Consider the following 16,104-nt stretch of genomic DNA (forward strand, 5'->3'; position numbering starts at 1 on the left):
TACCATTCTAAATATAGATGAAAATGTGGACAAAGACAGCTGGACCTCAGTGCCTGGGATCCTAAAACATGTCACAAGTCCACAGGCGTATTATGGAGCCATGGACAAAGGGAATGTTAGACAGTCCACTTTCCAACCTTTGCTTCTTTTTCCTATCTTTGTCTAGCATCTTCCTTCCAAAAGATGCCCTCTAGCTTCTGACTGCCCTTGTATTGAAAGAGAAAACAGCAGAAGTCTTAGGGGGAAAGTATTAGATTACATACCTGTCAGAGATCCTACTTAAGAAGGTACTATGCCTCAGGGATGATGTCTTTTGATTTCCAAACTAGCATGTGACAGTAGACATTCCGTACTTACAAACTGGTCAGTGTTTATGATTCCTAAATTGAAGGGCTAAGTGAATAATGCGTTTATTTCTCCAAACTCAGTTATTGACTGGTGGAGATTTTGTAGTTGTTTGTCCTTTGTTCTTGAAAAGGGTCAAGGACATCATGAGGGTGATGTTTTGACTTGTTTCCTCAATTGGATGTGATTTAAGTGAGGCAGAGTTGCACAAAGTCCTCAGCCTCACTCTCTTAGGAAGGAAATAAGTGGCCTTCAATTGAAAGATGAGAAAATGAGGATTTTTTAAAAAATTACTTCCAGGGTATTTAGTTTTTATGATGCTTCATCAGAATATCGTAGGACTGACAGATACACACAGAAGTCATGATAAAGATTAGACTGTGGACTGACTATAGCTGTGGAATTAAACAAAATTCCTCTGTGCTTCTTCCTTTCCACTTTGTATCAAGAAGCCCTGGCTCTAACAACTGGGCAAACATTTACCTGGTGCCTTTTGTGACCACAGAGCTCCAGGAAGTGCTTTTCGAATCCCTTGTCCATCTAATCTCCCTCCCCAGCAGACTGAGGCAAACCTGATGGGTGGAACTTGTGGTCCACCTTAGCATTATGATTCGCTTGATCAGTTTCCAGACTCTAGATTAAATCATAGGAGCATATTTTAATGCCGTCTCATCTCTAAATGCCAAGCTCCTAGGAACCATTTTCATTTATTTAACATTTACCAAGTGCCTACTGTGCACAAGACTCAAATTCTGAAAATGATTCTTCTACATGCAAAAATGAATGCTGGCAGGGAAGGACCTGCATTTCTAGGATTAACCCACCTGTAAAGGGGAAGAAAATCTGGAAAATAGCTCTTGCTTCCCATCCTCCCATCTGGTAGAAAAGCGTAAAAGTTAAAAATGATTCATTTGTACTCACTGGTATTCCTTATTCTGTACAATTTTTCCATGGAAAAGTTGGCCTGAAATTGGCTTATAACATTTCCCCATATAATAAAGCATACTTTAGAAAGGTTCATTTGGCACACATGCATTGCTTCCTGTGACTTCAGTTTTCTTAGCCTAGTGTTTCATGATGTATTTCACTTAAAACACATACACACAGGCATACGCCAATAAAACAAATAAATTTACATGGCTGTTCACAATCCCTCTCTAACATAATAGCTTAAAATTACTGAAACCTAAGGTGGAAAATGGTGTTTAAAAATAAAAAGTTGCCTTTGGTGGGGGGGTGGGGGTGGCGCAGAGAGATTGTTTGCCTTGTTAAAAGCACTTCAGTCTCCTAAACAGCCCCTCCCAGCTAGTGCCCTGTTCAACTGTTACCTGATAGAGGGAGGCTTGGGGATAATATAAATGGCTAGAGAGCTGAAGGGTTAGGGTAATACTGGAGCAACATCTTTATGAAATAGGCTGGAGGTGCAAATAAATGTTAATTCTTTTTTCTTCAAAAACTAGTTTTTTGCCATGTGTCATTTGATCACTCCCCCCCCCACCCCCACCCCCAGAGGAATGAAACCTAGTAAGTCATGAGATCATAAAAAGCATCCAAAAAAGATTGATCTATTTTTAATACTCACAAGTCTTTTTTGCCAGGAGACAGATTTTCCTGGCCTGGCAGGCAGTGGTAACTAAGGACACATTTGGTTAATGTTTTTATGTCATAAATGCTTTGGTTTTCAAAAAAAATTACACCACGAGAAAAGTTGCTAAAAATGTGTGAGCAAGAAATTGCAGTGATGAGTCCACCTCCCTTCTAATTTCAATTAAAGACAATTGCCTGCCAGTCAATGAAGTCCCCAATAATTCTTCTAGTAACTTGTCCTCCCCTTCCTCATCCCTCCTCTTCTCCACTGCCCAAATGGGAAGAAGACCCACAAAAACTCATAGTTATACCGTTTTAAGGTTTGCAAAGCACTTACCTCATTTGATCTTTACGGCCCTTTAAGACAGGTGAAATTATCTCCTCCCACCAGCAGATGAGGAAATGGAGGTGCAGAGTCTTAGTGCCTGGTGGAAGGTCATACGGATTATGGCTAACAGCTAACCATTTCTATAGCTCTTACTGTGTACCAGGCATGGTGCTACGTGCTTTACAAATATTATCTCATCTAATCCTCACAACCCTGGGGGCCAGGATTTTATTATTCCCATTTTGCATATAAGGAAACTGAGGCAGAGGTGAAATGATTTACCATGGACACATCCTTGGTTAAGTGTCTGAGGTGACATTTGAATTCATGTCCTCCTGACTCTAGGCTCTGTGGTCTATGCACTGCACCATCTAAGCTGTATTTCAAATCTGAGGACTTGGGTTCAAATCCTGGTTCTATCATGTACCATCATGATGACCTTGGACAAGTCACATAACATACATGGACCTCAGTTCCTCCTCTATGAAATGAGGGTGTTGGTCTAGATCAGGTGTGTCAAACTCAAGTAGAAATGGGGGGGGCCTTTCAACCATTTATAATGATCCCCATGGAGTTTCAAAAATGTAGCATCTGTTTCATTGTACATTTATTTTGCTAAATATTTTCCCAATTATGTTTTAAGCTAGTTCAGGCCACATTCAAGAGCATTGTGGGCCTACTGGTCAGGTGTGTGACATCTCTGAGGTAGTTAGATGACTTCTGAGGTTTCTCAATGGCTTTAAATCTTATGACTAGCCTAGAATTGGACAGCTCTAAACTGCCTAAAACTGCATACAATGAGATGTAATTATATCTGGGTTCCATCTCTACTATCAGCATTCTAAGACAAAGAGTCTATTCCCATAAAACTTCTATTTAACAAAAACCTTGAATGTGAAAAAGATGACCACAGTCTCTTTCATATGATCATTAATTGCTATTTCCAAATTTTTTCATTATGTTACAAAAATGAGACAAATTAATGACCACTTGTTTGCATTTTAAAGTTTTCATTTCTAAGTTCAATGGAGTCCAGCAGCTTCTTTCAGTTTTCTCATCGAATATCTTCTTTTATGGCTTGTCTTTATTCCACCCTATGATTTTTTTTTTCCCTTACAGAGTTGTGGGTAATGGGGATGAGAATTGTCTAAGGGTGGTTCTTTTTGGCAGTGAACATGTGCTTATTGACTATTCGAATGGAGTCTGATAAACTGCGCAAGGCTGGGAAAGTGAGGAGGAGAGAAGGAAAAGAGGGTTTTTTTGTTTGTTTTTCAGATAAAAAGTGTTGTGTAAAATCAAACTGACCCGTCCACAGAGAGCTCTGGGCTTGTCAGTCCTAACAGTCTACTGAAAGACCTCAAAATGTTATGGCACTGCTCTACATAGCTAATTTCATGCTAACGCTGCTGAGAACTTAGTCCAACATAACAAACACAAGGATAGAGGTAAAAAAAAAACCCAAGAATCCCGCCAAATCCCCAAAGACTAGTCTAAGTCACCTCCTTTTAGACATTTCCAGGGGTAACCCTCAGAGGAGAATATAAACAAGGGGAGGAAACACCAACTAGTGTAGCTGGTAAGATTTTTTTTAAATTAAAAAAACCTTTTGAGTCCTATGAAAATGTCTTTAATTTTCATCTTATGGAAATACATTTTCATTTTTATTTCCGCGATACAAAAATGCTGAATATCTAACAATGATCTGAAGCAGATCTGGACTACAGCAGATCCATAGAATCTTTTTTTCTTTTGTTTAACTGGTTGTTTTTTTCTTTTAACAGAGTAAGGGCTGGTGTATTTTGTAGGTCTGTCACAGATTTCATACAAAGACACACACACACACACACACACACACACACACACACACCACACACACACACCCCTTTATCAAAAGATTCCCCCCTACCTCTTTACCCTTCCCTCCAAAAGCTAGATCAAGATTTAAACAGTGAATGAAGATGGGCAAAATGTGTACCAAAAAATAACTCTTTTGTGTCCGCCTCTCCTGCATTAGAAAATCATGTCTTGGCAAAGTCAATCCATAAATTATGGTTTCAAAAAGCTGCTAGATATGTCAGGTTCATTTCTGAGCTGACAATGGTAGAAATTCTCTTACTGGAAAAACAAGCTTGAGAATGCAATGCTTTTAGGAAGAGGAATGGGTGAAAAGCAATGAGATGGTGACAGGCCTATTTACTGGGAGACTGACGACCATGTGTTGCAAGTGCCTACAAACCCCAATACGAAGAGATGTGTGATAACCCTGAAAGCAGGAAAGAGTTCAACACAAAATCTTTACAATAGCACAGAAGAAAGAATGCCAGCAGCTCCTTCTGCACATTTTACAGCCAGCATCCCATCTCAGGTGGCCCCAAACACACTTAAATTTGATCATCTGATCTAACATATATGACAGCAAAAGCTCCACATGACAGACACACAAATTTAACCAGTTAATGAGATATACATTTATGATACTCTAAAGCTGCAATGATTGTTCAATGGACAGTTTAAAAAAACAAACTGGTTTTTCAGGAGACATACTTTGTTTTCAAAACCACGCCCACACCACATTTTATTAAATTAAATACAGTATGGCTTCCAAGTGGTGTAAGTCTGGTGATTTCTCAGAATCCGAGTCCCCTGCTTTCTTCATTCAACTGTTGGCTACCATGAATCAGGAACTTCAAAGAGCTTGGCAGAACTGCTCGAGATGCTTCCTGGTGGAAAAGGGGGGAAAAAAACCAACCACTTTACAATCCACAGATAGCATCTTGAAAAAAAAATAAGGCTAAACAATTCAAAGCAGAGATAAGTGTATAGCTCTGGTTTGGGAGGCTGGCTTTCATACCAGGGGTAGGGTGGGGCCAGCTGCATAAACCACAACTAGAAAAAGCCCTTTGGGACCATGTCTGTATTTACAGAGATTGGAGCAGGGCAAATAATGAAAAGCTGCAGAAAATCATAGTCAGAAAATGCCAGAGAGTTGGATTAATGGAGTTTCAGGGTTGATGTGGACTGTTTCTGTCTCTTTGCTTTTCCCTTTTTATTAAAGATGTTAAAATTGTGGAGAACACAGAATATTGTACTCCTGAACTTCTAGACCTACTATATATATATCCACTGGCCAGCAGACAAAAGCATGACAAAGTTAGTTTCTTTGTTTTTGATCAATAGAGAACACTGTCCACAGTAAAAGCAATATTGTAAGGATGATCAACTGTGAAAGACTTGGCTACTTTGATCAAGACAATGATCTAAGACATTTCCAAAGGATCTACGATGAAAAATGCTATTCATATCCAGAGAGAAAACTAATTAACTCTGAATGCAGCCTGAAACACTTTTTAAAACTTTATTTTTATTGTTTTCTTTTTGCAAAATGGCTAATATGGAAATATGTCTTGCATGACTTCACATGTATAACCGACATCAAATTGCTTACCTTCTCAAGAAGGGAGAAGGGGCAGGAAAGGAGAAAATTTGGAAGTAAAAAACATTTTTAAATGACTGTTAATTTTTTTAAACATGTAATTGGAAAATACTTAAAAATAAATACAAATAATTTAGGTAAGTGGGCATGAGATAGGTCAGAATTTTTAGTTTCTTGTCCAATGGATCTTCAGCCTAAATTTGTGACGAAGACTATGGTACTGTAAAAGGCAGAAAACTAGCTTAAAAGGAGAGTGGAATAAGACAATTCCTAAATAGGGAGAAAATTTTAGAAAGCCTGTGTGAAAAGAGGATAAAGTGATTAAAAAGTAATAGACTGGATGGCCTGCTGTAACAAGATGACTCATTCATAAATTACTTATTCTAAAAAAGATGTCACAAAGAGAAATGCCATGAAAAAATGCTCTTTTAATTTGTTCTGCAGTCACAGAAACATTATAGAATCCCAGAATTCAGTTAACTTTTACAAAGATAAAATATACACAGCCAAGTATTACAGTTACACAGAAAATCACAGTAAATTAAAAAACAGCTGAGAGAAAAAACTAATACAAATTACTTATATAAATTAAATATTAATTTAACACTCCTGAAATTTGTAGCTAATGTTAGGTTGGAAAACAAAGTCCACTATGTACGTATAGAAAATGTAGCAGAAGGTAAGCATGGTAAGCAAGACGGTACCATGGAAGTCACTCCAAGATAAGAATGAACAGTTATGTCTGGTGTAGTAGATAGAGAAATGGACTAGGACCCGGAGGTTGAGTTCCAACTCCAACATTTATTAACTGTATGGCCCAAATCAAGTAATTTAGCTTCTCAAGGCTTCAATTTCCATATCAGCAAAATTGGGGTAAATAAATATATGCCCTACATACCTTGTGGGACTGCTTTGTAGATCAAAAACTATACAAATGTAAAATATTGTTAGTGAGCCAATCTGTGTAAATTATAATAACTACGCCTTTATCATGACAGCCTAATTTACCTCACTGTGAGTAGGGAAGTTTCCCTTCAAGTAGGCCAAGACTTAGTTATTTCTTAAAGTTTAATCATTAAATGAAATATGAATGAAAATGAAATTGGAGTGGTGATAAAGTCAGGTTTGAAAAATCCACATCTCTGCCTCTTCTTCTTCCCTGCTCACCCCCAATAATTTACTTGGAAGGCTTTAAGCTCTCTCCGTAACACTTGGAACAGAACAAAATAAATATCTGCAGGCCATAAGGAAGGAAATTTTCTGACATTAAAAATGTGTGCATTTATAAAAAGTAGTATTAAACATTGTCGTTTGTCCTTCATTCTCAAAGAAGACCAATGACATCAGGAAGGTGATGTCTTGACTTGCAAGTGAATTGGATTTAAGTGAGGCAGAGCTGTGCAGAGTCATCAGCCTCACTCTCTTCCACAGTCACCTGAGTCCAGTGGCAAGACTTAGATCAGGAAGACTGGAGATGGCTCCCAAGCAGTGGGAGACCTTGGCTTTTTTAAACTAAGGTCTTTTCCAGGTCTGTTTGTCTGGGGGAACACCCAATTCAGTGATTAAGAAGACTAGGTAAGAAATGAGGCAAAAAATGGACTCTTTTACCTGCTCAAAAAAAAAAAATGAATCTAGGAGGGGAAGACCCTCAGGACTTCTGGCCAAAACAGAAACAATTGCTATTTATACTCAATCTGAGCCAACAAAACCCAAACAACGATCAAGTGAGGTTTGGGATAAAACCTATGCTTGGCCAATCAGTCCTAGACAGAGTGACCTGGGTTTTAAGGTATGGTCAAGTAGCTCCATTTGAATCCCAATGGGCTTTTATCAAAGCCTGGTTTTCCAGTCCCATATTTCAAGAAATCATAAATGAAATGACAATAGGCAAAACAGTTAATTGTCCTAGTTTTTTTTAATGATATAATAAATAAATAAGGAAGAAAAAAAATCTAGCCCATAAACTCCAAGATGTTTTGCGAGATTTCAGTGATCAAAATTTATATTCCTTTGGGCAGGGGGCCCACAGGTAAGGATATGATTCCCCATGTGGACAGAGGGAGAGGAGGGGAAAGGAAAGAGAGAAAGAGGGAAGGAGGGAGGGAAGGAGAGAGGGAGGGAGGGAGGAAGAAAAGAAGGGAGGAAGGGAGGGAGGAAGGAAGGAGCGAGCACTGCCAGCTACTACTACTCACAGACCGTTGTTTGTCCTTTGTTCTCGAAGAGGACCAATGACATCAGAAACCTGATGTCTTGACTTGGAAGTGAATTGCTGTGCAAAATCACCAGCCTCACTCTCTCCTCCAGAGCCATCTGGGTGCAGTGGCAAGATGTAGGACAACTGGAGATGGCCGCCAATATTAAAAGTACCCTTCTTTGCAATGTTACATACCCACAAAGATATCAGCATCCTGCAGACTCAAACTGATCAGCCTCATACCAAGATTTCTGATTTCCATCATTCTGCTAGTGGGTCACCAGCATCATTTGTTGAAATTAACAATGGTTGGAAACCACAAAGTGGTATGGGCTTGAGTCCAGCAACCTATTCATAAAAATTAGCAATGACACAGAGGTCTGCAGACCTAATTAGAACAACTTACATTTGAAGAGATAATGTAAAGTGCTTTCCCTACAGCAACCCTTTGAAGCAGGCAGTTCAAACATGATTAATCCCTGTTCTCCTCAAGAGCGAAGGACAAACAACAATAATGAACCAAGAAACATGGTCAGATAAATTCAGTGACTTGCCCATGGTCACTGACTAGACAGTGTCAGAACAATGTTCCGCTCGACAGAACAAGTATCGAACCCAGATTTCCTAATTCCAAGTCTAGCCTTTCCACTACAACATTCTTTATACTTTGAGAGAGATCCATAATCTTGATGTGAAGACTTGTACTGATCAACCCATCCATATGTTCTCATCTTATACAATTTCTCCAACAAATTCACATTAAAAAAATCTTCCAAGTAGGTACGGAGGTTCTTCTAGGTTTTCATGGATGTATCATCTAGGCTGTACAACTCCTTTTCAGACTCAATTATACTTTGCTACCATCAAAGTAAATTAGGACAGTGTGGTGTTACATCTATTTCATCAAGTTCGGAAAGAATTAGAAGAGCTAATGACGACTTTGCCAGAAGTTGTTTTTTTTTTTGTTTTTTTGTTTTTGCCATTCCCTACCCGACCTTTAATGTGGCTCTAAACTTTATCTGTGAAATCAAAATCACTGCATGTCTGGGAAGGTAATTCTCTGAATACATGGAAATGCCTATTTCAAGCGACAAAACTGAACAGCTACAATAGCCAAGAATGTTGTGCCTGATCAAGGCATCTTATGCCTTATGCCTATGGATGTGCTTTTTAAAAAATCTTCCTACTTAGTTTTAAAGTCTACCTTCTTAGGGCTTACTTCTGAGATTTAGATAAAAAAAAAAGGTGAACCCAGCCAGTCGCCTGTAATTTTCTTCAACTACAAAAGAAAGAAGTACCTGAAACTCTTGAATTTCCTAAGTCCAAAGTTGAAACAGTGAAGACCAGGCCCTCTTGGCACTGGATCTGCATAGGCATATTTTACAGTAGCGCAAAGAACACCCACACATACCCCCTCATCCTGGTCTCTCCCCTTCCCCCGGTCCTTCCTGAAATTACTTCTATCTCTGGCATGGTATATAAATTTAAAAAACCAAACCCACAATACTAGGATTAGGAGACCTCGGGCTCTGTTTCTTATTCTGCCACCAACTACTTTGGTCAAGCCACGTAACTTCTCTGAGTCTTTGCTTCTTCATTCTAAAATAAAGGCATGGGATATGATGGCCCTTCCAACTTCAAAGCTACAATGTTAGATTCTGTTATAGATATATACTATGCACGTGCCTTGGTTGGACAAGTCACCTTCGCTGGGCCTGTTTTTCCAACTGTAAAGAAGGGGATGGATTAGATGCTCCTGGGATCCTTCCAACTCTGCATCTATGACCTTACAATTGTCTGATTTCTCTAAGATTCTATAAATTACTTCAATCTACTTGCCCTTCTGATCAAATTTGAATGTTTGGTTGTAAAAGGGAAAAACACAAAGGCAAACAGACTTTTCCCACAACTAATGACTATCTTCACTGCCAAATCAAAATGGAATTTTAAAAATTTCCCAAACTGGCTAACGAGTTAGTCAATAAGCATTTATTAAATACCTCCTATATGCTAGACACTGTGCTAAACACTAGAGATGACAAAGGCAAGATCTCAAGGAGTTCAGTCTAACAAGGGAGACAACATACAATCACTAAAAAACAGAATTCAAAAAAAGGCCAGTCAATCTTGGATCCTATCCTTTAGTTACTAAGGTCTCCAAGGAATCTCATTATAAAGCAGTATTTCCCCATGGGGGTCCGACAGCATACACCTCCTATAGAGTGCTATAGCATATTCTGAGAAGCTCTGGTACATCACCAGGAAAAGAAGAGAGACAAGCACGGATTTCAACATGCAAGCTGCTATTTGCTTCACAAATCTCTTTTTCAATTATTTAAGCTGTAAACCAGTCCTAACACCGTCATTAAAAATATTCATGGGAGGTTAAGTGAACTCCTTTTGCCTGGCCTTTCATATGATTGACAGCAACTTTAGAACTTACTTCTAACTTTAATGAAACCTGTAACAGTATCTGAGAAGATTATTGCTTTAAGTAGATTCTAAACTTTTCAGTGTAACCTTAAGGGTATAAGATTTAAAAGTTCAGCAGTTTTTCCAAGACTCCAATAAAACACAGCTCTTGGCAAACATTAAAGGTCTAATGTATCGTGCTTTTTATGTGTATAGAGGGGTGATGGAAGGGAGGGAAGAGCCCCAAACTTGGAAATGGATTTCTCTTTTTACATTAAAAAGTTTAACCATGAACTGTATTTTGGTATATTTTCTCTTTGCACACAACTAGAAATTTCCTCCAAAAAGACTCTGTTTCAGTGGTATCCAAGAAGGTTTTGATGCCTGTCATTCTTGTTGTGATGTGGCTGTCTTACTAGTCATGTAATTTTTTTGGTAGAGTGTAATAGGAAGGAAGGTTGTAAGATGATCACCGTGATAGAAAGATGAGCATGTGGAACTCCAAAATGCCAGTGAAAATGGCACTTAGCCTGTATTTATGCCATATACTCATGACTGATTCACTATATGGGTTTAGTGGGCTGGATAAGCCCCTTCTATTGAAAGGAATCTTGGGAATTACATTTCCTAGATACAAACATACTGTACAAACATAAATTCACGCTACATGCTGGACTGTTTTTCTTTCATTAACGTTCAACTCCAAAACAGTATAAAAACACTGTACCTTGAGCTCTTCTGAGGAAAAACATAATGAGACTAATAAACCAATACTGATTACAATAAATACAAACAGGAAACTTATTGTTCTTTATGCACTTGCTTCCTGTGAATATAAGGAATGAGATGCACAAATCCTGAACCATGAACTTTTTATAAAAGCTTATTCATTCAACAAATATTTAGTGAGAACTGATATTTTTTTAAAAGGTAGTGATTCTAATTGCTGTGAGGATATGAAAATAAAGGTTATTTTTTTTTACCAGCATAGTAGTAGGAAATACCTTTGTAAAAAGTAATTCCTTTTCTATTATATTTTTTAATATTCTTTCTGTACATTTAAGTGATCTTGGTGCCCACAGAAAGTGGTATGATAAAAGAAAATAAAGGCTAAGTCTTATATGACTTAGTAAGACAAAACATTTAGGGCTAAGTCTAGTAGGCTGGGTTATGTACTAGCCATGTGTAACCTTAGGAACCTCAATGAGTTTCCCACAGGAGGGGAATAATAACACTTGTATTATCTGCCTCAGGAATAAAATGAGATAATGCATACAAAGACTTACAGAAATCAGTTATCAATATCAATATTACTGATTTCATAACAAAACCTTTTAAAGTAACACTCCTCTTATAATAAATAAATAATTTATTGATCTAATAATAGGATCAAAGGCTCACAGAGTTAGAGCTAAAAGCTCTACATGACCTTTAAGGCCATCCAACCCATCCACCATTTTACAAATGAAGAAACCAAAGCCAAGAAAGGAAAAGGGACTTGGTTCAGAGTTAAATAGGGAGTAAAAGGCAGAGGCAGGATTTGAATCCAAATCCTCTGACTCCAAATCCAGTGCACTATACCATGTAAATATTACTACCTGAAAAGTACCTGGTTCATAACCTTTACACAACACAGAAGCTACTAAACATTTCAAGTGTTTTTTGTGAGGTTTGATTAACAATACTTCTTTCGCTATTTCTGTAATGCGTAACCGATTACTAAAACATGTACATAATTAACTTGTAGAGAGAGCCCATTATCTTACGTTTCTTTTATACCACTACTACAAATGAGTGCTGGACACACAAAGAACCCTTCTTGAATTCTGGTGGAATCATTCCCAAGCTGAGAAGCTTAAACTCCTTATCCTGGAATTTCTCCCAGGTGGTTTTCCTCAGCTGCACTGAACACATCAGTACATTAATGCTTAGAAGTCCATTTGCTGAGCTCTCACAGTTGTGGGAACACCTTCAAGTTCTGCTCTCAGGGTTCTTCATGAAGCTTCACTTTGTTCATCACAACAGGAGTATTAAAAAAAAAAAAGCTGCTCTAACACTGAACTTATTTGCTTTACAGAGTTTAACACAGACCACAAAGACTGTCTGAATTTTCACAAAGTTAACAGTGCCTTATGACAATAACTGAATAATCAATATTGTTAGATTCAACATGTGAAGCATCTGCTATCACTGACCCACATCTTACTGATGCTAATAAGGATTAAATGCTTACACAAACCAGGTTAAAATGATTCATGAAACTGCTATACTTGAACTGTTAAAAGGTTTTATTCTAAGAATGACAATCCAGAAGAAAACACAACTCACTTAATTTAGCCAATTTAATTAAAAGTTGTCAATTTCTTAAAAGTCACATGTCTGACAGAAGTAAAAGAGTTAAGTGTTTTGCACTCAATTTCTGAGACTATGACAGCTTTATTGTCAATGGGAGAAAAATGTATGCTTTACTTGCAGTATTATAGATTTGAATATAAATTTGATACCCTAAATAACCTACAGGATGTTTTCACTTAAAATGACAAAAGCAGCAAAGAGAGTTAATTACAGGATTCTATTAATAGGAATTATTTTTAGTAGTTTTAAAGATTATCTAGAAATGAACAGAAAAGGAATTGAAAACTTCTCCCCAGGAAGTGACAAATAAATGGCAAAGTTCACTATGTAAAACTGGGAAAAATCTGAGGAAAATTGAGATACAAAGAGTGAAACACAAATAAGGAAACTACATGAAGAATCTTACTGGGCAGAATGCTGAATATTTAATAGCTGACCAGTATCTACAATGAGGTAGGCAGGAGGTGCACACTACTTATGCCAAAGACTTCAAACTATACAAATGCATAAGGTTTTTTTTCTCCTTTTTTTTTTAATGGCAAGTAATATGAGAAGCAGAGACACGTTCCCTGAGCTAGCTGGGATACATAATCAGTGCATCTAGTATGTACTACAGTTTTGAGTCAATTAAGCTTTACCATGATATATTTTAAAAGTACATGCAACATTTTAGCTTCATTGTTGATTTTACTAATATTAATGAAATTCAATTAACCTCAAATATGAAAAGGAAGATGGATATGGACTATGTCTCATACCTACAACTAAAAAACCATAGCAATATTTAATATTCATCCTTTCCTCTACACCACCAAAACATAATTGGGATTTTTTGTAGTTCTTTTTTAAAAAAAAATTCTGTACTGAATCTTACAGGTGCAATTAAATATAGGTCTTAAATCTCTCTGGTCTCATGGAGAACTACATAGTATGTCACAATTAAATGGTCCTATGATTCCCTCCCCAAACTCATAAATTTATGTAAGTTTCAAGGTTGAGAAAGTAAGCTCTGACCTTTAGCAAATAATACCTACCGGCTGGAGAGAGCTCTTTCTTCGTTTTTTTACATTTCTTGGCTTTCTTCTTCCCTTCCGTAAGGGACTCTGCAGAGGAATCCATCTGATCAAGCTCACAGTCTGATATTTCCACTGACTCTATGTCTTCAGAGCCAGCTTCCTCCTGAATGGGACTCATGTTTCTCTTTCCTACTGTGCTGGTAGCTGTAAAACTGAAATTTAAAAAGGGAAACAACACAAAAGGTGTCAAAGTTATTTTTATAAACCAATCTCCTTACATTTTAAATACTCTTACTGCCAATAACACTTAATCAGCAATCAGCAAAATGGATGCTATCCGCAGCTGAAAGTTAAAGAAATTATTAAGTAATAAAATCTAGGAGCTTACTATTTAGAAGATGTATTCAGAAGAGTTGGTTTGAAAACTGTGCATGTGTAAATATATTTCTGTATCAACATATTCAGAAGAGTTGGTTTGAAAAAAGTGCAAATATATTTCTATATCAACATATAGGCACAAAATGCTCCAGTAGGCTTTTAAAAATTTAGCAGAGAATATAGTGGTGCAATGGAAAGATCAATGGATTTAAGAGTCGCAAGACCCCAGTCTGAATCCTGACTCTCCTCCTTATTGTGTGACCCTGGGTGAGTCACTTAATCTTTCTAGGCCTCAGTTTCCTTGACTAGAAAAGGGATTGGACCAGATGATCTCTAAGGTCACTTCTAGCTTTAGATCCATGATGCATTTTAGGAAAACAGTCATTTTAGATTAGGGTTTCATATCAGTATTCTTGAATATACCAAGGATGATAATTAAATGGGTATACTGTAGCACTGATATACACTAAAACACTACGACAATATTGCTTGTGGATTCAGATATACAAAGTCTCTTGAAATAAAATTACATGCAATAAGCATATGCTGCCCCAAAGTTATGAAAAGAAAAAAACAAACAAACCAAAACCAAAAAACCATATTCATGCAATGAGGTATGCCACATAAGTTTAAAAAACACAAAAAAACCTACAAAGATATCCTTGCTGAGAATAAAACTTTTCTAAATAGGTTTTCAGAAAATTTGGTTAACTGATTATTCAAACTACTTATACACTCAAATCACCTCTGAAGACACACTTGACACATTTCATTGTTTTGGGATCACTAAGAAGAGAAAGGGAATTGTGTTTTTTCTGATGTCTTCAAGATGTGACCCTGGGTCTTCGGAATGGAAAGCAATGAACTCTTGCGCTTATAGTTTTAAGGATTAGTTACATACTTAGAAATTATTCCTGTTTCATCTCTACTTAAAAAACGTTTTGGAAATTTTCCCCCTGTAGAGGTATTTCAGAGGAAAGTTAAGATGAACAGAGGACAACATAGATTCAGACCAACTCACCCTTGTAGATCTCAGAATATGATAAACTTTGTGTACTTACATTTTTAACTAAATGGTTGTAGCAACAATTCACGAGAGGGTGGTTAGTACTAAAAATTACTAAAAATAATAAAGGAAAACTTGGCTAATGCTAAGTGACAGCTAGAGAAAAAGTAAGGCAGAAAAAATAAATAATAATGTAGCTAAGATTGTGTAACAGTATTAAATTAATAAGTATATTAATGATCACAAACTGCTCACTAAAAAAAAAACCAAAAACCATTTACGTGTATGTGTATAAATATATAACTATAAGATTACAACTCATGGAATGAACTAAAAATAATCCAAAGGAAAATGGAAATGGTTGGCATAAATAGGTGATAATGGTACCAAATGATGATGTGTATGTGAGAAATGGGGTAAAAGATTATCAAGGATAAGAATGATAGAAAAAGGTGGTAGGCCAACCTTATGGCAAGAATGACAGACTTAAGAGGTCATAAATCTAGCTGGTCTAATGGAAAAATAGAACATGTGACAGTTAAATTGTTCCTCTGTATCCCCCAGATAATAAAAAAAAAACAAGAGGAAGGTCTAGCTTTCCTATGCTGGGTAGATCTTCTACAGAATATCTGAGGGAAAACATGAACAAAAATCACACAGGTTTAGATGGTAAAGAGAGATGCAGGCAGAAAGAGGTTAAATGACTTTCCCAGGGTTACAGGTGCCTGTGTCTAAGGCTGAATTTAAACTGAGGCCTCTCTAAATCCAGGCCTAGTACACTATCCATTGTGCAACCTAGCTGCTTCAAAGTACCACCGTACTTACATGGTACAATAAGAATGATAGTTGGAATAATTTAGAAAATTGAAGAGATGCTGAGATAGAACTTTAATATTGAACCAATGTACCAGTCTTGTGGCAAACAGATTATGTTTCCTATTACTTGAGAAGACTAATATAATTTTTCTATTCAATAGAAACATCAAAAGAATATAAAAAAACAGGAAATAACTAAAAGTGGAGAGTATATCAAATAGTAGCTACCCTATG

General features: G+C 37.0%; 1 protein-coding gene across 1 annotated transcript in view; it reads right to left on the reverse strand.

The window, feature by feature from the left end:
• Positions 1 to 3,864: 3,864 nt before the first annotated feature.
• PARN (poly(A)-specific ribonuclease) overlaps positions 3,865 to 16,104 on the reverse strand; it is a 186,176-nt gene continuing 173,936 nt past the window's right edge. The window contains exons 23-24 of the mRNA XM_036738871.1: positions 13,689 to 13,882; positions 3,865 to 4,980 (exon numbers count right to left, since the gene is read on the reverse strand). Coding sequence (XP_036594766.1) covers positions 4,928 to 4,980; positions 13,689 to 13,882 — 247 coding nt within the window. The 3' untranslated portion in view covers positions 3,865 to 4,927. The remainder of the gene's footprint in view (positions 4,981 to 13,688; positions 13,883 to 16,104) is intronic.

The sequence above is a fragment of the Trichosurus vulpecula genome, chromosome 9, assembly GCF_011100635.1.
Source record: "Trichosurus vulpecula isolate mTriVul1 chromosome 9, mTriVul1.pri, whole genome shotgun sequence".
Lineage (NCBI taxonomy): Eukaryota > Metazoa > Chordata > Mammalia > Diprotodontia > Phalangeridae > Trichosurus > Trichosurus vulpecula.